This window comes from Suricata suricatta, chromosome 7, assembly GCF_006229205.1.
Source record: "Suricata suricatta isolate VVHF042 chromosome 7, meerkat_22Aug2017_6uvM2_HiC, whole genome shotgun sequence".
Classification (NCBI taxonomy): Eukaryota; Metazoa; Chordata; class Mammalia; order Carnivora; family Herpestidae; genus Suricata; species Suricata suricatta.
Genome location: NC_043706.1, coordinates 137,866,466 through 137,891,738, shown reverse-complemented (window position 1 = coordinate 137,891,738; position 25,273 = coordinate 137,866,466). Strand labels below are relative to the sequence as shown.

Sequence of the window (25,273 nt, the reverse complement as noted above, 5' to 3'; positions counted from 1 at the left end):
GCACCCGCCAGACCCGGCCACGCTCTACAGGCCAGGCCGCGCCGGGTCCTGCAGACCCTGCGCGCCAGGCCGCGCTCACCAGAGTCCGCCAGACCAGGCCGCGCTCCGGGCCTACCAGGTCTCGCCTGCAACCATCGGCGACCCCGGTCGAGCCCAGCCGAGCTCGCAACTCGGCCTCGCTGAGGCTGCAAGCCCTGGCGGTCCCGACTTCGTGGGCGGCCTCGGGGCCCACCGCTCAACCACCGGGCCTCCCCAGCACCTCGATCAGACCCTGTCAGCCAGGCAGACAGCCGTCCCCATGCTAGTCACTGATGTGCTCCAGCGAGGCTTCCCCCGCTACCCACTTTCCCTTCTTGATTGTGTCGTGTCCTCCAATGTGTACTATTCACGTGTTGTTTCACCAAACGAAGCAAGAATCCTCCTCGCTGCCCAGTATTTCCCTCCAGCCGCTGCCTCATTTTTCTGCCCCTCTTTGTATTAACACTCTTCAAAAGAGATTTCTATTCTTGCTACCACCAGTGACCCTCCCCTCTCGGATACTCCCCCTCTGTCCCCTGCACTGGCTGCTCCTCCAGAGCCACCTGACTCCCTCCCTCAGTGCCAAGTCTTTGCTTAAATGTCACTTTCTCAGCGACACTTAACCCCGTTTAATATTCTTGAACACACACACTCCCAAGAGAGGTCCAGCACCCCTGACCATCCGTCTTCCCCTTTTTCACATCTATCATATTCAAACACGCTATCTGGCCAGTGTTTGTGTTTGTCTATCTCCCTCTCAACGACCAGTATGTAAGCTCCACAAGAAAAGGGATTTTTGTCTGTTTTAGTGACCGATTCATTCAAGTATTTGTTATAAATAAATAAATGAATATTAAGTGTTGGCTGTTTGAAGATATAATTTATACATATATCTTTTCAGATGTGACTTAACCAAGTAAATCAGAATAAAATATACAACTTGTTCAACTAGCCCCATACAGTCAGGGTGGGCCAGCACATTGGCTACAGTTAACAATGCTACCAAAAAAAAAAAAAAATCCTGTACAAAAAAAAATCTGTATACAGTACTAATTCCTCTACTGGTTAAAATTTACAAAAGTAGGTTATGGGAATCTGGGTTTCAAAATCTAGCAGATATTACTGCCAGACTCTTAGGAGAGAACATAAGACAGAAACGGGAGTTCTTTCTGAAACTCAACCAGATATCATCTTAAATATCCAATAGTATTGTATGGTTTTTAAAAAAGGAAAGAATACAGGCCTTAAGAGGAAAAGAGATTCTCACATCTTAGGAAATCAGAGATGCAAAATTCAATGCAGCGATCAACCTAGATGGCCACCATAGATTTCCCTGAGCGCACGCAAGAATCAAACCACAGGACCAGCATGTGAAGTCAGGGGCCGGCCTCCTGAGAATAAATTAAGTCACTTGATGCAGCAACTACAATCGGATTCACTGTGTCCTACCCAGGTCACCAGCAAGAAGCCAGTCAGAATCCCACGCTTTGATGGTAAGTAACTGCAATTAACACTCTTCCCGGGTGGATATGTTACCTCAGTTACATGGGCTCCTAACAGGTTTCCTGCAGTAGACATATAGTTTTTAGCCTTCAAAAAGATTAACTCAATTAAGGCCAAAGAATTAACATCTGGGATATCAGGAGGAATGTGAACACAGGATTTCAACATACTTGCAATGTTCAATGCTACAACTCCAATCCACAGGTTATAACTGAGCAACTGCTGGACACAGTATTGGAACATCGAAGAGAATTTCAGGCTTATTAGAAGTATAAACTATTAAATTTATAATTATCATTAGTGCTTAAGTTCTAATTTTCAGATTAGACATATGAAATACTTCAAAAGGAAATTGAAGAGGTACCATTTATAAATCATTTTAAATTGTGGTGAAGGTGGGTCAGCTAAGTTGTAAACAGAACCAAGTGCTATTTACAGGTGCCATAAAAACGAGAGCTAAACTCTGCTAGATTCATATATGTAGCAGTACCATTTGCCTAAGAAAGAATATGTGGTTGTTTAAATCAAAACTAAGGTGGGGCGCCTGGGTGGCTCAGTCGGTTGAGTGACCGGCTTCGGCTCAGGTCATGATCTCACAGTTCGTGGGTTCGAGCCCCGCGTCGGGCTCTGTGCTGATGGCTAGCTCAGAGCCTGGAGCTGCTTCAGATTCTGTGTCTCTCTCTCTTTCTGACCCTCCCCTGCTTGTGCTGTCTCTGTCTGTCTCTCAAAAATAAATAAAAGATATTTTTTAAAAATTTATAAATCAAAACTAAGGTAATATTGTTTAAACCAAAGCTGAGGTCTTAATATTCATTTCTAAGTACAAAGGCAGCCTTTGCGGGCACTATAAAGCTCGTATCAATGATTACCTTCCCAAAAGGGTTCCAAAACAACCAACTTCCCATTGCAATACAAGAATGTGCCAGTTAAGACTCCTTGCCAAGGCTCTATGATTCGACTATTTAAGCTTCTGTCAATGTGACAGAAGAAAGGTGAAATTTCATTGTTGCTTCGATTGCATTTACACCTGGCTTACTAATGAAGTTACATTGACCATCTTGGATTACTTCTTTTGTAAACTTCAGTTTGAAGAAATCTTCAGTCGGTCTTCAGATGTGGCCATTTTTCTGTGGGTTGTTTGTCCTTCCTTTTTTTTTTCTTTTAGTTTATTTACTTATTCGGGGGGGAGGGGACAGAGAGAGAATCCCAAGCTGGCTCTGCACTGTCAGCGCAGCCTGACATAGGGCTCGACCTCACAAACTGTGAAATCATGACCTGAGCCAATACCAAGAGCCAGACACTTAAGTGACAAAGCCACCCAGGTGCCCCAGGGTGTTTGTTTTTCTAATCATTTATTAAGAGAATCACTACCTCTAGATTATATATTTATTTTGCTCCATTTCTTCCTGATATCCTACTGTCATTTTAATTTTACCTGATCTGTAATGTCTGTTACAGGGCATGAAGGAGAGGTCTAAAGTTGTTTCCTAACAGACAAATCATTAAATTTAACACCCAAACTTTTGGTTATACATTCAGTTCTCACATACATTTTGACCTATTGCTATCCTAGCTTTTCTGTTCCTCTTATCTATTGGGAGCTCTAGTTTTTGTAGATGTTTTCAAAAATTCACATTTTTTTTATCCTCTTTTATCCTCTCTAGCAAGCGCATAGGAAGTTAGTTTCTCAGCTGCCCTCCCAGAGCTGGGAGTTCGGATTTTCCACCATGGTTCCCCATAGTAGCTCTAGAACTGTCCCGTGTGACCCTATAAGTCACAAAGCAACATGGCCCCGAATAAGGACACAGGCCCTGGGGCTCGCCTGTCAGCTCCCGTCCATAATCCTGCAGCCTCTCTGACAAGCTCCTGTGTCCGTCTTGTGGTTCAGTGTCTTCACTTATAACATAAGGGAAATCGAGTCACTGACTTAAAAAAGTTGTTAAGTAAACTAAATAAGATAATCTACTTAAAAACATAAAGCCAGGGTGCCTGGGTGGCTCAGTCAGTTGAGCATCCACTTCAGCCCAGGTCATGATCTCACGGTCCGTGGGTTCAAGCCCCGCAGCAGGTTCTATGCTGACAGCTCAGAGCCTGAGGCCTGCATCAGATTCTGTCTCTCTCTCTCTCTCTCTATCCCTCCCTTACTCATTCTCTCTATCTCCCCCCGCCCAAAATAAACATTAAAAAAAATAATGCCTGCACATAAGTGCACAACAAATTTAGTCATTATTTAGTTATGAAGCCAAAATTTTTTTTACGTTTATTTACTTTTGAGAGAGACAGAGAATGAGTGGGGGAGAGGCAGACAGAGAAGGAGACAAAGTATCCGAAGCCAGCTCCAGGCTCTGCACTGTCAGCACAGAGCCCAATGTGGGGCTTGAACCCACAAACTGTGAGATCATGACCTGAGCTGAAGTCAGGACGCTCCACTGACTGAGCCACCGAGGTGCCCCAAAACCAAGTTTATAATAACACAGTTATTTCTATTACATAACACAAATTAGCAGAAGTAGATCTAGTTGAAGATTATCTCTGTGCTAAGGTTAGGTCATTTGCATCCACTTATACTAGTTTGCTTTCTTGAGGAGAAGGACAGGGCGATGCTGAAAGTCTGCGTCAGCCGGCGTCCATCCTCTCCCTCGGGGCTGTGAAGCTCTGGGGAAAGTATCTGTCATGTGTGTCTAGGGGTAAAATGTGACTGCAAACTGCTAGTTTACATCTTAGTCAACCTGTAACTTGGCTTTGAACTCATCTACTTACGTTTGACCTCTCACCTTTAACCAACCTCTCCTATCCCCTTGGGCCCAGCTTTCTAAAAATGCATTTTATCAGATCGGCTCCCCCATTACTATAATGGATGCACTACCTACTTCTCAGAAAATACCAACTCTCCCACCTGATTTTCAAAGCCAATTCAACTAGGTCCTTGTCAAATTTTGACCAGCCAACCTAATTTCACAAATCATACCTCTAGTGGCTTTCTTGTCTGTATCTGATACCCATCGGTTACACTGTACTTCATCAGTCAGAAACACTGTAGTCGAACGTTATAGTGAAATCAAGAGGAAAACGACCTTTCCTCTTTCTGGAAACCTGAGTAACACTGACCAACAGGTCCACCAATGGCCTCCCTCCCTTTGTGAATCATCAAAATAGAACAGCAGGAAGTTGGCCATATCATTTCCAAGTTTTTAAATATATCAGAAAATAAAATTTGTCCAACCCAAGAGTTCAGAACAACATGGTGCTTTCTCAGATCTCTGCCCTGGGCCTCAACTCCCTCTTACCAGTGTTTTCAACTAGACAGCGTCCTTGTGGGGAGAGAAAGAAACCGACCGAAGTTGCCTCCACCAGCAAACCTCACAGACCTTACTCCTACGACTCTAAGCATTACTTTCTAAAAAGCCCTTTTAACGGTGTTTAGGCATTTTCACTACAAATGACAGAGTCGCACAGCAAGCTGACCCTCCCAACTGTACAGACCAGAGTGCCCTCACCCAGCCACCACACTGTCCCCACTCACACGCAAGCCTTCACCTCATGACCGTCCTTCATGGCCACACCGCACTGCTCAAACCGTGTTGGTCAAGGGTCACCACGGACGCCAGTGCGGCCCAACCCAGGGAAGCAGCTGACATGTTTAGGCCTGCCCTGCGCCTCTCCCTGTCAGCCTGTCCCCCTGTGCTGTTCCATGGAACTTGGCAAGGCTGCTGTTCTCGGCCAACCGGGGCCCGCCAGCCTCGCCAGTAAGAAAGGGACCCTAACCCAAAAGGAAGGGCGTTTGGGGAAATGCAATGAGCCCTAGGGAAGAAAAGTTTGCACTTTTTCCCTCTGGTATTTGTGATCCTCAGGACTATTTAATTTTTAACGTAAGCTGAAAACCGTTGACCATCTCTGACCCCATGTGAACACAGACAACCTGAAAATCACAGAGCCATGGAAGAAGGGGGAAGCTAGAAGAAATAAGCGTGAAGGAGGGAGAAAAGTAAAGACGGGGCTTAACAAAAACATAGGCAGAGTCCTCTAAGAAACATCCTCTGTATCAATAAATATGAATGTGCACAATTGTTCATGACTGGCCGATAGCATCCACCAGATGGAAGTAACCTAATTTGCTCTCATGTTGGACATCTAACTTGTTACCGCTTTTTTATAAAATATAAAATGTATATAAGCTCATATAAGCATGTGTGTAGACAACTATATATATATATATATATATATATATATATATATATATACACACAGTCATTTTTGCAAAATTGGGATCCTCTATGTCCAGTAAGGTAGGGAGAGCTTTCTACTTACCCACAGAGCGGTAGCTGCTTGTCTTCGGGTCGTACATACAAACAGCACTTGATCGCCCACACTGGGCAATGTCCAGACTCCCACAGACGCTGATCTTATACAGCATGTTATTTTTGGTATCAACAGCTTCCCATGTATAACTAGAAAGGAAAAAAACAATTTGTCACTGTCACTGATCTGCCAATAATTAAACTTCTCCATAGTCTCACACACAAGACATATTTACCTCAGACTGCCACAACCTAGAAGACACACTTCCATTAACCAAAAATACTTGAAGTCAAACTATGTTAAGTTGAACAGAAGCCAGGGCAGAAACCACTAAATACCACCTCGCTCTGGTTCCGCCTGCCCGGAAGCCGCCACAAGACTGACCATCATCAAAATACTTAACATTCTACCATTAGGAATATCAGCTCCCACAAGTAACCGTCCAAGAATCACGTTGAATAGATCATACCCTTCCCAGTCATGCTGGAATGCTGAAAAGCCAAAGGATTGTTTTAAACTTTGGTGATTCTGTATAAAAACTCGTCATGGCACGAAAGACAGTCTCTGTCTGGTTTTACCTTTTACGGCTCCAGTTCACATCCAAAGGGACAAGACAAAGTGATGCAATGAATCAACTATCAGATTCGAAATCAAACACAATATACTTAAGCCGAATCCACGATGCAAGCATTTTACAGGCAATAAAACACTCTGTTTGGACCTCTGGCAAAGTAAATACTGAGTAATTGTTAAGGAGTCAATCTGCATCCTTGGGACAAAATAATGGCCTGTTGGTTCTGTCAAAACAATTACTCTCAATTCTCCACTCTTCCTGGGGAGAATGTTTTGAGAATGTTTTGTCATTTTGTAAAATAGGGGTCATTTCCTCAGCAAGGCTAAAGACAGGAAATGAGGAAAGCAACTAAAAAGTTCCTTGCAAAATGCAACGATACTGTATGAATTCAACAGTCTCGAAAGGGAAGGCTTCGTCCGGCCCACTCAGGAGCTGAGGGGCGGGGATCGCCAGGGTTGATCTCCCCAAAGCAGCATCTTGAGAGAAGGCACTAGTTTTCAGAAGGAGCAGAGCCCTTCCCAGAGCCCACCTTCCCCTGGGCCTCAGGACAGACCAGAGAACAGCAGGCACACGCCCCTCCCTGCCTAGACATGTGCCCCGTCCCCCCCAACCCTGTCCAGTAACCGAGGAGCCCCGCTAGTGAGGTGTTGGCAGGCAAGGAGCCAAGCATCCTCCTGAACCTGGATGTGGGGAATGATCAAATTTACGTGCCAAGCAAAGGGAACCACAGGAAGCACCGGGCAGCGGTAGAGCGCTCCCCTCGAGGTTCTGAGGGGCCGGAGCTGCTGGAAACCTGAAAAACAGGCCTGCCTGGAGGTTAAAAGACCAGGCTCAGAAGCGGTTACCACTGAACTAACCTTCTTGGCTTCTATTTTTTACTTTTATTTTTTGCAGTTTGGTTGACACACAACGTTACATTAGTTTCAAGTCCACAACACAGTGATCACTATATCTCCCTTCCTTGGGATGTGCTCAGCGCAAGTGTAGGTACCATCTACCCCCATACAGCCTGTTACAGCAGCATGGACTTTATTCCCAGCTGGGGCTTTCATTCCCGTGAGCTGTTCATTCCGTCACTGGAACCTTGTACCTCCCTCTCTCCTCCATCCATGTTATCTATGCCCCCAGACCCCCGCCCCTTCCCTCTGGCATCCACCAGTTTTGAACTTGGTGTCTTTATCAGTAACCCCTTAGAGTTATCTCGTAAAGTCATGAGGGCTAAAGACAAGAGAAAATAACCCAAGAATGACCAGGCATGAGAAAGTCATCAATAAAGGCCTGTTTCCTTTGACCTTCACTACCCTTGATTCGTGTGCTTCAGAAATATTTCTTAAGCACTCAATGCAGAGGCACTGACGGGTACAGCAATGTTCAGAGCAGCCCAAAAGCCCCCTGCCCTTCAGGGGAGGACAGAACATAAATGGGTAAATAAATACACAGTAAACAAAAATAAAATGAAAAGGTAAGCCAAGTCACACACTGGCAGGCCAAATACTCTGACAAAACAGCATGGGACAGGAAATGACCGCGGACCTACTTGAGACCGTTCCGTCTTCTGAGATGCTATTTGTGCTGGGACCCGAACAACAAAACGGAGCAACTCAGGGGAAGATACTGTGGAAAGCATCTTCCAGCAGACGGACTAACCATTGCTAGGCCCAGAGCAGGGAATGAACTTAGCACCGCGACAGAAAAGAAAAAGGGGCAATGTGACTGCAGCGAGACGGGTGAGGGGAGCAAGCTGCAGGAGAGGTCAAGGACATTGGGAAGGCTGGCTACACGGGGGGCTTTGCGGATTAAACAATGTAGTGTTTTGATTTCGCACTTGAAACAAAGGAAGACCACTCAAAGACACTACAGATAGTTCCTTAAAATTTTAAGCTAGTGTTTTCACTTGCAGAGTATGGTAAAAAGTTTTCTATTAATTACAGTTAATTTTTTAAAAATGCTAATCTCTTATTCAAGAGCCACGACTATGTTTTTCTAGGATACGAAGACATCAAACCTAAAACTTTAGTAGTGGAATCATGGAAGTGTTTCACAATCCTAAGTTTACGAGAGAGGTACATAAAGATATTACTTTAGAGTGAATTGACTGGTAGGAATCAACCCTAAAGCAATCCCCACAGCACCTAAAATGCGATGCTTTTCTTAAAAACTGAAATCCGCTGCTGGTTTCGCAGAGGTGATAGTTAAATAAAGTAGCTGTAAAAAGTGTGTGTTCATGGAGCAGAAGAGAGATGGGGAAAAAAAAGTAAAATGGGGAATATTGTCTCAATTATCTGAAAATCAGTGTCCCTATAAAGAAAAATGTTGCTCTGTCCAATGTTATTTCTTTTCTCTATTTGCATTTCTTATTTGCTTTGTCAAGATGTATCAAAATGGTAAGTGGCTATGGGAGTGAGGAGCGGTGAGGACCCTACGACAGTCCTTGGGTGCTGGCTTCTTTTTGGAGGTTGCCAGAGTCCTTTCTGGGGTCTGCCCTCCAGGCTGGCACCTTTAATGCCACTCACAAACCCAACCTGAGACACCCAGGTGAAGACTCCTTGGTCACATCACTCAAAAATTAAGGAATGGTCACAGCATGCTTCTAATCTACACTACCAAACATCTGGAAGAAACTATTTGCAAGCTGTGAGCAAATGCACTCTATACACGCGTGCGCGCGCACACACATTTCATTTTAAATACACGTGCTATAACCGTCTCCTGCACCAAGACGGGTCTGAAAGCCTGTGGGCATTTCCTCAAGTCTCTAACACTCCAATCTGCATCTCCCAGGTCACCGGGGCATCTCCCCTAGACTCCACCCCCACCTCCACCCCAGGGGAAGGACGGGACACCGGGAGGTGAACCAGGGAGAACCACAAAGGCCCAAGGAAGCAGTTGGTCAACGGGAAACAGCACCGGCAGCCCTGCCCACAGTCCCAGCCTTGCGACATTCGGCCTCGGAGGAGGCCGCTGATTCCCAGCAAGGACTGCTCTTCTGCACCAACGTCTTCTGTGAGAGAACCTTGGCTTTGAAAAATTTGCAAAAGCGAGCAAGACCCTTGCCCTTCTACCTCACTTTCCAGAACGTGAAATGTAGTTAGCTGGCCTCTGCTCCGCCACTCTCCAAAAATCCAAATTCATCTCTGTGCAAACCTGACAATTCTAGATACGACATAGGCACAGGAAGTCCTCTGGATCCACAGCTGTGACGCCAGGACTGGCCGTGCCCCCCACGCAACGCTGGCTCTTGCTAGGTACTCCGTTCCACAGAGTGGTCGCAGCCTCCCTCCCAGAACCATGACCAGCAGGCCCAGCGCCACCGGGAAGAGAGCCATGGGGGACCAGGATGGTGCTCTGCACGCCTCTCCCAGCAAAGCCACCATCCTCCCATGGTCCTGAGCCACAGACTCCCAGGCTCAGAAGACCAAGTGCCCTGTCCACGGCCGCACACCCGTGACATGTGCCGGGTCCCCCTGAGCTCCAAGGGCAAGTAAGCACTTCCCCACTCCAGTGAACTGCTCCATTTCATGTCCATTCTTACAAGTGTTTTTCACTTTGCAGAAAAGAGTTTCAATTACAACACTGAAACTGACCAAATATTCCTCAAAACTTTCGTTTAAGTCCTGTCACAATCAACGCCACCAAAACGGCAGATTCCATATTGCGTGGGCCCCCAGACTGAGGAAAGCCACCCCCCCCCACCGCCCCCTGAGGAAACGCGGCGCACCTGTGAAGACCCAGGCTGCTGCGTGGCTCCGGGCCCCACAGACCGTGCACTTCCCACCTTGAGCTCTCCCCCCAGGTCACACTTCTGCTCCTCCCCACCCCCCACGTCCGCTTCCGCTGCTCTTTCGCACTGTCGGAACTGCCAAACCCCAAAGGTGCCTTCTGCATGCAACCCGTGGTTCCTAAGGAAAGAGCATCGGTCCCTGAGCCCCCTCCCCATGGCTGCCCCCACCCCACTGCGCATCCAAGCTGGGTGAGGACTCCACTGAGAGAGACTCATCTCACAACCACTGTCCTCGCTCAGCGGAGAGCTGCCCTTTGAAACCCCAACTGAGAGTCCAGGAGTCCGACAGTGTCACCAGGAACTCGGAAACATCCGACAATCACTCCCTCAGACCCAGCGGGGAACGGGGGAGGGGGCAGAAGGGACACACAAGGCAAATGACTTTAAGACAGCTCTGATTTTAAAGGGAATCCTGCTCCTGAAACATACCCTGTACCCGGACAATTAATCTCACTATAAAAACTGAGCACAGAGGCCAAGTCCTTCCCTTAAAGAACGCTTAAAACAGTCCACCGCCTCTGCCAAGGGTGCCCTGGACGACCACAGGCAGGCGGTGCGTCTGCTCGGGGGACAGAGGCTCCATTTTAACCTCATTTGGTTTGAGTTTCATAATATCCTGAAAGGTGCTGGCAGATTACCAGTGAGAAGGAGGCACACAAGTAGCGTGCTGTCACCCAAGCCAGAGGCAGGAAGGCATTTTGACTCTCCCAATACTGCTCCAGCGGGCGCCACGTGCGGAGCTGTCCTGGTCAAGAAGAAACCAACCGAGGGGCAGCGACGCAGAAGCGAACCCAGCTGGCCCAACACAATCTCCTGGAGTTCGGAACCACCTCCACTGAATGAGGTCTGTCCCAAAGAAAGAAAATTCAAAAGGAAAAGCCACAGAGGGACGGCTGGACGGTACACTTAAACTATTTGAACTCAGAATCTTATCGGGACACCTCTCATGTTTTCTTATCTGTCTTCACTGAATACCCGCAAAACTGCAAATGTGGGGTTCTTTCCATTTTTAAAACAACTAACACCTAAAATCAAGTACATAAAATTCAGGCATAAAATGTAGGATATGGGGCGCCTGGGCGGCTCAGTCAGTTGAGTGCCCGACTTCCACTCCGGTCATGATCTCGTGATCTGTGGGTTCCAGCCCCACGTCGGGCTCTGTGCTGACAGCTCAGAGCCTGGAGCCTGCTTCGGATTCTGCGTCTCTGTCTCTCTCTGCACCTCGCCCACTTGCCCTCTGTCTCTCTCTCCTTCAAAAATAAACAAACATTTAAAAACGGTTTAATAAATAAATAAAATGTAAGATATGCCCAACATCTTAAAGAAAACAAAAAATCTGGGGCGCCTGGGTGGCTCAGTCAGTTAAGTGTCTGACTGGCTCAGGTCATGATGTCATAATTCGTGGGTTTGAGCCCCATGTCAGGCTCCGTGCTGACAGCTCAGAGCCTGGAGCCTGCTTTGGATTCTGTGTCTCCGTCTCTCTCTGCCCGTCCCCTCTCACATTCTCTCTCTCTCTCTCTCTCTCTCTCTCTCTCTCTCAAAAATAAACATTAAAAAAAACTTAGAAAACTGAGTTCCTTCCCTCAACACAAAGCAGCTCCATGAACCCGCACCTCTCCTCACATGTACTGCCACTTAGCCACACTCTTGAAATATACCTTCTTTCCCTCACCCTCCATGAGTCAGGGTTACGGTAATGGTCATGGAGCCACTAAACTTTTTATTACTGGCCTACAATTAATTATTGGTATAAAAAGCAGTATAGAGGTAGGATAGAATCAGTAATAAAACTAATAAGCATGTGTGACTCTATAATTTGGTTTCGTTAATAAAAAAGAACAACAAAGCTCGTTCTAAATTCACAGCGCACAGTAACTGGCTCAAGGAATGTTTCTCTGAATCTGGAGTGAGCAGCAAATCCAAAATTGGGGGGACGAGGGGAAGTCTTTCCAACCTGAACATCAAAAAAGTTTTTTTTCCTACTTCTGGCCTGCATCCAAGTCCCCTTGCAGAATATTCCGGAAATCGTTTGGCTCACTTCTGCCCCTTATCATTACCAGATAGTTTCTCAGCTCGTATATCCAGCTCGCTAACCTTCAAAAATCTGGACCGGTCTCCTAAACTGAAGAAGGGGGAGGGGAGGAGGGAGGGGAAAGGAGGGCGCGGACAGAGGCAAGGTTTCCAACATGGACGGCTTCAGGAAAAGGGCTTGTGTAACCACCGCTGCCCACGCCCGTCTGCGGCCGACACCCGGGGAGCGGAATCTGATTCGGCACAATAAATCTGCACCCTGGTCTGAAGGCCGGGGGACACAGGAGTTTGACACAGCATGGCAAAAGCTTATATAGGAAGTACTTCACTTCCTATTCTAACAAACCCACAAAGCTGTGGATAAAGATATGAGGCCTGCACCAAAAAAAAAAAAAAAAAAGAAAAAAGAAAAAGAGGAAAAAAAAAAAAAGGCTAGAAAGTGCCAGATGTTAGCCCTTGGTTTTCCCAGGTAGTTGCACAGGGTCTGGGAACAAGAACTGTGGGCCGGCCAGCCAGAGGCACCCAGCCAGAAGCAAGGCTCTAAGTCGGCACGGGAGCCTAAGGCGCCATGGGATAGGCTGGCGGAGGGGACAGGGCTTTAAACCAGCGCCACGAGTGACTAACAGAGGTCATGTGAAATCGGGAGGGAGGTGAGCTGCACTCGGAAGGGTGCCAGGGCAAGGGAAAGAGCCCGGAGACCCGGCCCGGCGCCTGCCCCGCCCGGACCAGCTGTGTGGGACAGGCTTACTCTCTCGGGCCCCGGCTTCCTCATCTGCAAAACTCAGCTGCCGCACAGTCACCGTGTGGAAAACCACGGCCAGGAATGGAGAACTTTCGAGAGACTAAGATTTAAGGCTTTCATCTGGTCCATAGAAGGCTTTAGGCAGCTTTAAAAATGGAGTTTACAACAAAAGGTACATTGGCTTGGAGCCTTCTAAAGGAATGTCACGTAACACTGGCCAGGAAGTGAGGGGGGCAGGCCCTGGTCTTGGGCCACTCCACAGAGCTGGCAGAGCTCAAGACAGAGACTGGGGGGAGGGCGGGGGCCCTCAGGACACACACACACCCCTCTGCTGCCTCCCAGGATACCTCAGGACAGGACGGCCACTTCGGGCCTACCCACGCTTGGGCCACGGAGCCACCAGCTGTCCCCAGAGCAGGGGCCTGACCCGTCAGAAACCCTGGCAGGGCAGCAGGGGCCAAGGGCAGGTCACGCTCTCTGTAAGGAGGCTCCGCTGCGATGCGAGGTATGGAATCGCGCGGCGGGGCCCTCACAATGCGGAGCTGCCAGAGGATGGCCCGTCCTCCTTCAGGTGCGCCCGTGGCATGTGTGCTGAGGTCAACTCTGTGGGACCAGGACGTGGGCCTGTGCTCCCACCCTAAGCCTGCTCTGTGAGGGTTTCTTAAAAATCAGGGTAATTACCTGGATGCTCGAACACTTTTTTTTTCACATGCATAAAGAAGAGATGGGTTCACCTCCTTCATTAATATAGATATCTGAAGTCGATTGCTTTTATTTTTATTTTTTTTGTTTACTTATTAGTGAGACAGAGAGAAACAGAGCATGAGCAGGGGAGGGGCAGAGAGAGAGAGAGAGACACAGAGTCTGAAGCAGGCTCCAGGCTCCAAGCTGTCAGCTCAGAGCCCAACGCAGGGCTCGAACCCACAAACCATGAGATCATGACCTGAGCTGAAGTCGCCGCTCGGCCACTTAACTGACTGAGCCACCCAGGCACCTCTGAAGTCGACTGCTTTTAAAGTCGACCCACCAGCCCACGGCCTAGAATTCAAACCTGAATGCCTGGTCCCCTGTAAGCTGCCAGCAGTGTCCCAGAAAAGCCTCCCAGAACCCGGGCCGTTCCTTCCGAGCCCCAACCACAGGACGGCCTGCCCCCGGGGTGCCGGGGACAGTCAGCTGAGCTGTGTGACGGCAATGAGGCCGCCGTCGGGGGCTTGTTCTTCGCCAGGAGGTGAGGTTCCCACGGGAGAAAACGCTCTGCTTTGAAGGCGCTGGGGTCAAGTGTCAGACAGGCACAGACAGTGCCGCATGACCTAACACCGGCTGGGAAGAGGAAATGTGCACAGGGCGCCCCTTCAGTGCCCGGCGGGCATCACCTTGGTGAGTTCCTGAAAGTAGGTCAGCGCCAGCTCGCCTCGTCCTTACAAACTTCTAGAAGAACCAGGGAAACGTCTGTGGGGCAAGTCTGCGCCCCCCACTTCTGCTGGACCGTCTGCAAACACCGCCGCTCACTGGGCCCCCTCCGTCCAGGTAGGTGCCACGCCCCCTGCAGACACAGCGTGATGGCCCTCTGAGGTCTGTGACCTGGCCTCCTGTCACTAGTCCAGGGAAAGGCAAAGCCCTCCCTCGGAGCACATGCCACCACCACCGCAAGGCCCCAGTAAGAGCGTCACCAACGTAAACGCGACCAGAGGAGCAAGAGCAGCCTTTTGCTTACCGGCTACCCTTAGCAGGGATGGTGCTTCTTAGTTCCCTACGGAAATTAAAATAGAAACTTCCATGTTTCCACCGAGTCCACCGGCCTACCTGCAGCTTCCTCACACATCCTGCCTTCCCTCCCCTCACCAAGGCCCACGCTTCCCGGTGCCCTGGCTGCCCTACTCGGGGACAGCACCCCGGGTTTTCTTTGCTCTGTCTTCTTCCTCCTCCTCTCCCTTCGCCCTGGGTCGCCAGCCTTCCTCTCCGTCCTGGAGCAGTCCCTTCAGCGCACAGACCGTCTGTGCCACATCCCACTTCCTACCATGCTCTCCCTCGGCCCCACAGGCCAGAGCAGCCACAAGCCACTGCTCTGATCCCTGTACGGAAACTGCAGACCTACATTCCCCCACTCCTGTGCTCTCACATTCCCTCCAAGCCAAGCACGCTTTCACCAGAGCCTGCATTGTCCTCATGGAAGACCGCTCTCTGTGCTGCCAGACCCGCCGGTCACTTCTTCACGTTAGTGGTAGTCGGTGCTCCCACCCGACACGCCTGGCCACGTCCCTCTTCCCGCCCGGGCTTCCCTGGCCTTCGAGGACACGCTGCTCTCTCAGTTCCTGCCCCACGTCCCCGGCAGCTCACTGGCAGCCTCCCTGGCAGGCCCCCTGGCGTCTGTCCCTCAGACTCTGCCGCCCCCACCGCCTAAATGCTCTCTCCGATGTGCCCGATGCACGGCGGCCCCCGACGGGCCCAGCCCCAGGGACTGCTCTCGGCCCGAACGCACAGCTCAGGCTGCCCACTCAGCCTCTGCACTTGGATGCCAGGAGGCACCCCCCCACCCAGGGCCACAGCCAAGCCCAACTCCCTGTCTTCCTCCAGGTTCCCCCCATCACTGAAAACAGCAACTCCATTTGCAACGCAACTTCCAACTGCGAGGACCGAACCCCGTCCCCTTCCCTCTCCCTCACCCCCCGACTGTCAGGAAACCCGTCAGTACCACCTGCAAAATCTCCGCCTCCCACCGCTTCTCTGTCACCACACCCTTTGCTATAACCCCTGTCCAAACTGCTGTAACCTCCTACACAGTCCATCAAAACTCCAGCTTCCCCCTTCTGGCCGACCCCACCAACGTCACTCCTCGGCCTGAAATCTCCCAGGGCTTCCCCCCTCCCAGAGTGCCAGGGCCTACGGGACCCGGTCCCCAGCTCCGCCTCCTTCCTTCCAGTCCTCTCCCTCTGTCCCCCTCGGGCACCCGTGCTGCTCCAGCCACAACAGCCCCTCTGCCACGTCCGAGCCACGCCCGCCGTGCTCCCCTCCAGAGCCCGCGATACGGGGTCCCCCGTTCGCCGCACTTCCTCCGTGCTCTCTGCCCACGTGTCCTCTTCAATAAGGCCCTGTCAGCAGCTCGTCCCTCCCCCAGGGTCAACCACAGTGAGGACCGAAGGGCCAGCTCTAGAAGACAGAAAAGAGAAGCCACACTGCTGCCCAGCGTGCGTGCGGTGAGCAGACGTGTGCGGTGCACGCGACATGTGGGGGCCTCAGAGGGGCCGCCAGGGTGACTCAGTGGAGACACACCCTTGTCGCCGGTAGGAACCCGCTTCTTCAGTGCTTCCGTTCTGGTGGTCTGGTTTTCTGTTTTCAGACTGGGGACGAAGAGCAGGAAGTCTTGTGGGGCGGGGGTGGGGGCTGTTTTCAGGACAAGACACTGCGCGTCGTACAACGTGTAGAGTGCAGCGAACCTACAGACGGCAGCACACGAGTCTCACACGCAGCCCGAATCCGACGGGCCCATCTGCTCCTGAGCGGGCTCCCCGTGTGCATGCGTTAGTGCAACACACGTGCGAGCATGTGAAGAATATTCACACATCCTAGTGCAAGGGATCGGACTGGAAAGACACCTCGTCTGCCTTCCGCCCAGGCCACCCACTGGCAACCACATTTCTAAGGCCATTTGTCACTGCTGCCACATTGTGTAACCTCTCCATCCATACCCTGCACCAAAACTAAGAGTAACACCTTCAACAGTCTAACTTCCCACAAGTCTCACTTGCCGCAGGCCGAAAGACCCAGAAGAATCTGCTCCGTCTGCCCAAGGAGACTGCCCTGTGTCTGTTTACTTGAGGACACAGCTTCCCCGGCTGGATCTGACAGCACACAGACGTGAACAGAAAAATCCCACCAAAGACCTCAGGCTGATCTGAAGGGCAAGTTTCATGCTTGCAGGAAGGAGAGCGACTGGCACTTCCCGCACCGTGAAGGGTTCCCACCCACCAGGCCCCCTGCACTGGCCAACACAGAGCCGAAAACAGGGGCCCCTGCAAGAAGCAGACAGCCTGGAATCCAGCGCTCACCTGCCCCCTCCCCTGCAGGGCAGCCCGGGGAGGCATGAGGACGACACCCAGACACCCAGGCGACATCCAGACACCCAGGCGGAGGCGGCCAGGGCCTCCTACCCACCCCCCTCCCCAGACCGGAGATGGACAGGGAGGTGGTGCCCCAGGGAAGGCAGAGAAGCCAAGGAAACAGCAGGGGAGGCCCGGGGCCCGCCAGCCAGATGGCACCTGGCATCGGCCCAGAGCCCACACCTCCGCCCGGAGCCCACACCTCCGATCATCGCGCTCCTCCTGGTTTGAGGGAATCTGAGTTGGGCTTTTCTGCAACTCGCAACCGAAGGAATCCTAGAGGATGCATACTTCACAACCGCAGGATTCTGGATGCAAAATGGACCCCGAGAATCACACCGTCTCGGGATTTTTAAACTTCTGCAAAGGATGGAAACAGTTCTTTCTCTAGAGGACTCTTGGGTGGAGCACCAACGTAGAAACCGGCTAAAGAGAGATGCTCCCTGGCTGAGGCAGAGGCAGGAGTCCCACGGCACTCAGAGAGAAGGGGAGGGGGGGCAGAGTAAGAGGCTAAAAATACCATGGAGATAACGCAGCAACTCCAACTTAACAGACAAAATGTAATCCCCGCCACCACTATTTCTGAACCCTGAGAATGGGGCAGGCACTGAAATTCTCTAATTCTCACACCAGTCCTGATTTGGCCACAAGAGGAAACTAAGGCCTGTAAGGATCAGTGACGGGCCTGAGACCTTGCAACTAGTAAAGGGAGGGGTCCCAATTCCAAACTGGGACGGCCATCTGTTGCAAAGGAAACCGAGGTCTGGAGAAAAGAGATTTGGCACAGCCAACTCCGTGATCCAGCTCGCCCCCTCCAGCTCCAAGCAGCACGCACTGCACTTGGCCAACTGCAGTGCACACGGGCTTTATCAGCCATCTCCTGGCAGCTCAGACTGGGGGTGATACCTGGGAAGGCAGAAAAGTCCCGAGATTCAAAGAGCAGATGGGGAGATACAGCGGCCAGAGGCCGGCCCCACCCATCCCCCCAACCCTCCCCACAAAGCACTTAGAGCCAAGATCTGACAACTGCTCCCAGCCCTGCCCTGCACAGCTGCACCAGGACAGGCAACAAATGTCCAAAAGGAGACGGACTGCGAAGACCACACCAAGAATCACCAGTCATTGAAAGGGCACTGCCATGAAATGAGAGGGCAAACTCCAGCAGAAGACACGGGGCCCAAGGAAGGAGAATAGAGCAGTGAGAGCAGAATTTTCCAGCCCATCTTCCCGGAAACGATGAAAGCTGCCCAACCGTGAAGATGGACGGGGTCACAGGCAGCTCTGGATACATATCAACTGGAGACCTTCTTAAAATTTAAAATTAAAAAAAAAAAAAAACAGTGGGAGAGCCTATGAACAACAGAATGGCTAAACTGGGAGACAGGAAGCAAGACATTCTTTGTATCAAGCTTGATACAAAGTATAAAAGACCAGGGGAGCAGGACAAAAAATTAGTTACAATAAAGACCAGCTGAACAGCACAATTAAAGAAACTTTGACCCAAAAGGAGAACAGTTTTTCCAAACACACAGACCACTCCCAACTTGACTAGGTGCTAGGCCACAGGGGAAATGTCAATAAATTCCACCACATTTACTAGCCACAGTGGGAACAGTTGGGGGAGATGAGGAGGGGAGGGGAGAAGCAGGGCGGAGATGGGGTGGGGCGGGGGGAGCCATTTACCTAGGGGAAAAAAGGACCTTGCCACTCACCAGAATGGCTAAAATTAAGACTGGTAAGATCACCTGCTGACCAGGACACTGAACTTTAGAATTTAAGGATAAAAAAACAATGTAACAAACCTCTGAGTGGTACAATCCTCAGAACAAAGAATCATATAGCTTTCAATTAATCTCATATTGTGTAAAATAATTTAAAATAAAAGATCGAAGCTTTCCAATGAAGTTACCAATAGAGAGCAGAAATTAATAAAATTGAAACTAAACAGTGACAGAGATGGTGAATGTTAAAACGGTAATCCTTTTAAAGACTAAAAAAGGCAAACATCTTTAGTAAGTATGAAGAAAAAAATACACAAATAAACATCAGAATATTTTAGCTAGAGATACAAAGAGTAGTTTCAAAACTATGAGGTAGCATGCTACATTTCTGTATATGAATGTGAAATTAAAATGACAACTTCCTAGAAAATATGGAGTTTGGTAAACGGGCTCCAAAAAAGTTGCAAATCTAACTAGGTAAATAAAGAAGATAAAACAAACCATAATCAAACTCCTCCTCCACCAAAAAACAAACAAACCCTCTTCCTCCACTGTCCTCTACCTCCTCAAAGACACCAGACCAAGATGGTTTTACTGGTGAGTTCTACCAAAATTTAAGGACGAGAAAATGTCCATCGTACACAAAAGTGCTCAACAACATATAAAATCCTAAAAGCCTCTGGCTCTTTCCGCAAACCAAACATACTCTTGATGCTGAACTCAGCCAAGAACAGCACGGCAAAGAAAACTACAGTCCAATCTCCCTAAAAAACAGCTATAAGCATCCTATATAAAATATTAGTAAACGGAGCTAGATGTGCTCATGGAAGAAATAAAGTTTCGCCCTCTCCTCACATCATATAAAAAAATTAACCCAAAAAATTGATCCTAGGGCTAAACATAAAAGTTAAAACTATAAAGCTTCCAGACGACCATAAGAGAAAATCTGTTTGACTTTTGAGTAGACCGATGGTTCTCAACTGGAAGTAATTTTGTCCATCAGGGGCCATTTAAAATGTCTGAAGACATTCTGTTTGTCACAACTGGGGCGGGGTGCGGGGGGGGCCTCCTGGCATCCAGTGAGTAGAGGTCAGGGATGCTCCTTAACATCCTACGATGCGCAAGAGCCCCATGACAGAGAATCACCCAGCCTAAATGTCAATATGGTTAAGGCTGCGAAAATTTAGAGCAGATAAAGATTTCTTAAGCTGCAAAAAAGCCCACAAACCAGTAAAAAAAAAAAAAAAAAAAGATAAATTGAAGTTCATCAAAATTTAAAAATATCTGTTGATCAAAGTATACATTAAGAAAAATGAAAAGGCAAGCCAAAGAGTGGGGGAAAAATATTCATCATACACATTACACATGCCTAAGAAAGGACTTGTACTCAGAATACATAAAGAGCTCCTAAAGTTGATCAAGATGACCATGCCCCACATGCACACATTTGCGGAGGTGGGGAGAAGGGCGGTGACAAAGGAGTGGTTTTAATAGAGAGACATTACGAAGATTGTCCAAATGGCCAAGAAACACATGGAAGATGTTCAACATCATTAGACATTCCAGTAAGTACAAGAAAAGATACTCAACATCACGAATCAGGGAAATGGAAATTAAAACCACACCAAAACACACTGCACACTCATCAGAATGGCTAAAATTGAGACTGCTAAGATCAACTGGTGACCAGGACACTGAACTGAAACTCTCCTGCATAGCTTGTAGGATTGCAAAATGGACATTCTGAGTACAGTTTAACAGCTCCCATAGTGAAACACTGTTCACTGAACAATTCCACTCTGCATATCTACTCAAGAGAAACACGAATGCCAAGTCCACACAAACCCTTGTTTGGAAATACTCAACAGCTTTATTCATACTAGCCAAAACCGAGTTAACACCTAGATTGTTCTTGAAGAGAAAATCAAAACTAGGGCTACACTACTTAAAATTAACAAAACTAAGGAGAGAAGGGTGTGTGTGGCAGCTGCCTCCGTGGAGAGAGGAGTTGTGGCCAGCACAACCTTCTAGGATCCCAGTGGGCCGTTCCGTTTGCGCTGTTTCCCTTCTAGCTCTGGCCCCTCCTAATTTCCCCTCTGTTGAAGAAACTACTGGAAAATAAATGAATTCTGTCTCACCTTGCGAGGATGGAGGGTGAGGAGACACAATCAACATGCGTCCAGGCCTCTGTCCCTCACCAGCCATGAGTCGGCGATGAGGAAGACACCGAGAGGCCATAGGTATACCCAATCTCCACCACTTCCACCTTCCCCTACACCATCACTGACCAGTGGGGGCACTAACCAAGAGATAGATCTCTGTGGCCAGGACAACAAAAAGGAAGAAAACAAAAAAAGAAGAAGTAACCAGCAAAGTAATGAGCTACTTTTCTGCCACAAAGTCCCAGTTCTAACTCCCTCCTGAATCATCGGGCCAGCACAGTACACTTTTACATGCCAAGACGAAAATAAAGACGAGAACATCTGAATTCTTTTTCTCAACCCCATCTTTTAAAACTCCTTCTATGAAACACTGATAAAAGATGGGAAAGCCAATCAGGAATTCATTTCCTGGGAAGGTGTCAGGATGCTGCTCCAAGAATTAATGCATGAGGTCTAATGTCCCCATAATTAATCATCTTGAGCTTCTCCACACACTTACTTTTGCAAGAAATGTACACACACAAATGCATGTGGTCCAGGTTTAACATGTGGCACAAATTAAACATAGGAGCATTGTTCCTTCAGAAAAATCACAGGGAAAAAAAAAAAACCTTAGAGACAGCAACGAAACGAACCCCAACTCCCTGCTGGCCGCGTTATTCTCTTGTTCTTGATAATAATATAACCTTACCAGCATGTATCCCCAAACAACAGGGAGGGGGGGAAAATTTGTTCTAAATTATCAAGTACTTTACTTAAATCATAAAACCCAATGCAGTATTTTGGAACTAGTACAAACTATGTAGACCTCACTAAGGAAGTTAACACCTAAATAAAATGGAAACTCGCCTACTATATACGATGTAAGATGACATCTCACAAAGTGTAAATCACACGGTGATGAGTAAAGCTACTGACAAGCAGACAGCATTTTGGTCACTTTGGGTGACTTCTGGGGAATCCGCATGGCCTGGCTCCTGCCCTACCCCCCTTGCTCTCACCCTCCCAGCCCTACTGACCTCCAGACATTCCTCACCAGCATTAACACTCCTTCCTCAGGACCTCTGTACGTGCCAGCCCCACAGTCACACTGGCCTCAGGAAAACGCCTTCCTTCCACCAGCACACTGCCTCCCAAGAAACAGCTGAGTGGCTAAAAATCACCAACTTCTTCCAGAGCACAGGACTCACTGGCACAGCAATCCTCTGAGTTGCTCGAACAAGAAGCACATTAAGGACCCCGTAGAGCCAGATACCCTGGGGAAAATCGCCTCTACCGTCCCTGCCTTCCCGTGCACAACTCACAGAGACCTGCTCTGTCCCCCATGTGCACAAAAGCAGTTAACGCTCCTGCGAAAATAGCTCTCCACTATTGCTGGCATTCCTCCCAATACCTAACTGCACCAGGGACCGAACCCGACCACCGCCCCTTTACCCCAGGAGAAAGCAGGGCTGCTGTGGCCTCAAGCTTTATCCTCACCCAAGAGCCCCACCAGGTGACCTGCAGGCAGCCCTGAAGCAGACTCGACTTCCCTCCGGTTGGTTCTAAGGGACCGCAGATGAAAAGTGCTCTCTTTGGTTCTAGAGAGTTGGGATCCAACTCTATTATTTTGAGACGACGAGAATTTACTGCAGGGTCTAGTTAAAGCTGTACAGTGTCTGGGCACCTCCCCCACCTGTGGCGTGGACAGTGGGTTTCTGGTGACTGCCCTAAGCACCAAGCTACGACGAACGAGACCATTTTCAATGGGGAAATATGTTCTGTATTACAAACAAGCAATGTACAAATATTTGGAAGGTAATCCGAGTCTACTGGGGATGTCCACCTGGGGTCGGCCACCACTTGACCAAGCTATGCAAACAGCAATACTTGTAGCAGTCTACTTTTCATACTCCCTAGAGGGGATCCGGGTGGGTTATTCACATTTCCGCCAAATGGACACAGGGAGATGGAACAAAGAGGCAGCTGAACACATTCTGCTTTGGTGAGACTTAGTACAACTTTTCATACTGGATTGTAAAAATCATCGGCTCCAGGGCACCTGGGTGGCTCAGTCGGTTAAACGTCATAATCTCAAAGCTCATGGATTCGAGCTCCCCCCACCCCCAAAGTTGGGCTAGAGAGCCCACTTTGGATCCTCTGTCCCCCAGCCTCTCTGACCCCCCCCCACTAGCAAACTCTCTTTCTCAAAAATAAAAACATTAAAAAATTTTTTTTCAGCTCCCATTTTATTCTTCAAATATACGGTAGAGTTAAGGAACTTTTAACCAGTGTTACCTCATAAAAATACACAGATTTTTTTACACACACCCAAAAGTCTTAACAAGTATTTAACCAAGATATTCATTTAAAACAGGAACAAATAGGAAGGTTTTCATTTGGCAGAATATGGAATTTAAAGTTGAGATTATGCACGGCTCTGGAGAAGTCTCAAGGCAAAACCACAGAGCAGTAACGGGGAAAAGAAATGTGTGCTTGCAGGCCCTGAATTAACTGGGAGATTTGCTGTCCTAAGGAACTCTGGCAGAAAAAGTAAACACGCCGACTTTAAAGATATTCTGAGACGGCAAAGGACACATTTATCACACTAACAGCGCACATCACCCAAGAGCCCTCTCTAGCATTTGCTAAGTTAAAGATACAAAGGCCATTTCCTACTGGACCCAGAGGCCATGTGCCATTTACAGATGAAGCTGTGAGGACTAAGGTAATATGAAACTAAGGGCCCCTCGCCTCCACCACTATGTATGGGTCTGCCCTCGAAGCCAACTTTAACCATAACTCTTAAAAAATAAATTCCAATTTGCTAACCGGACCAAGACTTCAATACCACTAGCCCAGCCGAGCTGGTTTCTTAGGATAGGGCTGCTTACGGCAGCCATTATTCCAAAACCTCCTCCTTCAAATGCAAGCCGCAGCCTGACCTTGCAGAAGCTGGCCCCCTTTTCTGCGTACTATGTACCATGCTCATTACTGTGTAACATGTATGTTACGGGGCAGCCAACTAATCTATAAACTAATGTGCGGTGAGCCCCCCCCCTAAAAAAAAAAGGGAAAAGAAATAAAGAACATGGCCCTTGCACTGAATTTCTATTCTGGGCTCAGCCTTAGAATAGTGATTTCCACAAATTCTAAACTCGGCGGGAGGAACAAGGCCATCTCTGATACAGGGGAAAAACAAGAATCCCATAAACCACACCACAAACTCAAAAAGTTCAGTTCAAAGCTGGGCTCAACTCATTCTAAGAAGTAACTTGCTACTGCCACTGGGAAGTCCTGTTCGCTGGTCTTTCTGAACTCTTCGTCCTGCTTCCCTTTTACCAAAGTTTCAAAAATAAATCAGAGATGGATTTTCCATCATCCTAAACAGTTCAGGAAAGGTTGGTCAGAAAATTCTCCTAACGGGCAGTTCCCCAGCCCCAGGACTCCTGTCCTAGACAGCACACGACACTAACGGCCCTCGATGGGTCTAGCGATTATACAATCATGATTCCCAGAGCAAAAGCCTCCACTAGAATAATCCACCCTGGAGACAATGACATCATGTCAGCAACTACACAGGAAGTTAGGCTCGAAGAAGTGAAGGGTAGTCTTTAAAGCCAATACAGGATGACCACCCTCCAGTCCCTCGATCAAAAAAAAAAAAAAAAAAGTCACCTTCTGCAGAAGAGCCACTTAAAAGAGAAAATGGAAAACCAACAAGCAGGAAATCAATCAGCAAATGAAACTAACTCCCCCGCCCCCGTTCTATGGCCATTCGTGTGGGTGTCCGTCCAGGCTAAAGGGCCTCTCCAAAGTCCCGCTGGTGGAACTTTGAGGAAAACGTGGAGTGGGAACAAAGCAAAGCTGTAGTTCTGCGTCCTCCAACTTTCGCAGGCGCACCGCTGTGAGAGGGCAGGAGCTGGGCGGAGGGCGCCCGCAGCGTGTCACCGGCTGGGTCGGGGCGGCCAGCTGCTCGCACACAAAGCCGCCCCGGATTTAGTGACAGCCACAAGTGGCCAGGCAGCGGCCCCCCACCCCGGGCCAGTGCCAGGACGGCGGGTACCCCGCGCCCCCCGCCCGCGCGCACGACCCCTCGGTCTCTCATCCTTCGCCACTACGCGGGCAACTTTCCCTCGGGGACAGGAAAACCCAAACCCGGACTGAAGGCGACTCAGGGAGCCGGACCAGTCTCCAGAGCGCCCCCGCCCCCCACCCAGCCCCGCTGCGCGCCCGGGGCACCTCGAGCGAAGCCTGCGTCCGGGCGGGCCACCCACCTGCACAGCTCGGGGAACTCGGTGACCTGGGCCCGCGCGGCTCCCGGGGCCCAGACGAGCAGCAGCTGCAGCAGGAGCAGGGAGCGCAG

The 25,273-nt window shown here is 49.2% G+C and overlaps 1 protein-coding gene across 1 annotated transcript in view; it reads right to left on the bottom strand.

Moving 5' to 3' along the window:
• Positions 1 to 25,273, bottom strand: part of IGF2R (insulin like growth factor 2 receptor) — a gene marked incomplete at its 5' end in the record, with an annotated part of 98,190 nt that extends 72,917 nt beyond the window's left edge. Inside the window, 2 exons of the mRNA XM_029943265.1 lie at positions 5,830 to 5,969; positions 25,185 to 25,273. Of these exons, the coding sequence (XP_029799125.1) occupies positions 5,830 to 5,969; positions 25,185 to 25,273 (229 nt within the window). The remainder of the gene's footprint in view (positions 1 to 5,829; positions 5,970 to 25,184) is intronic.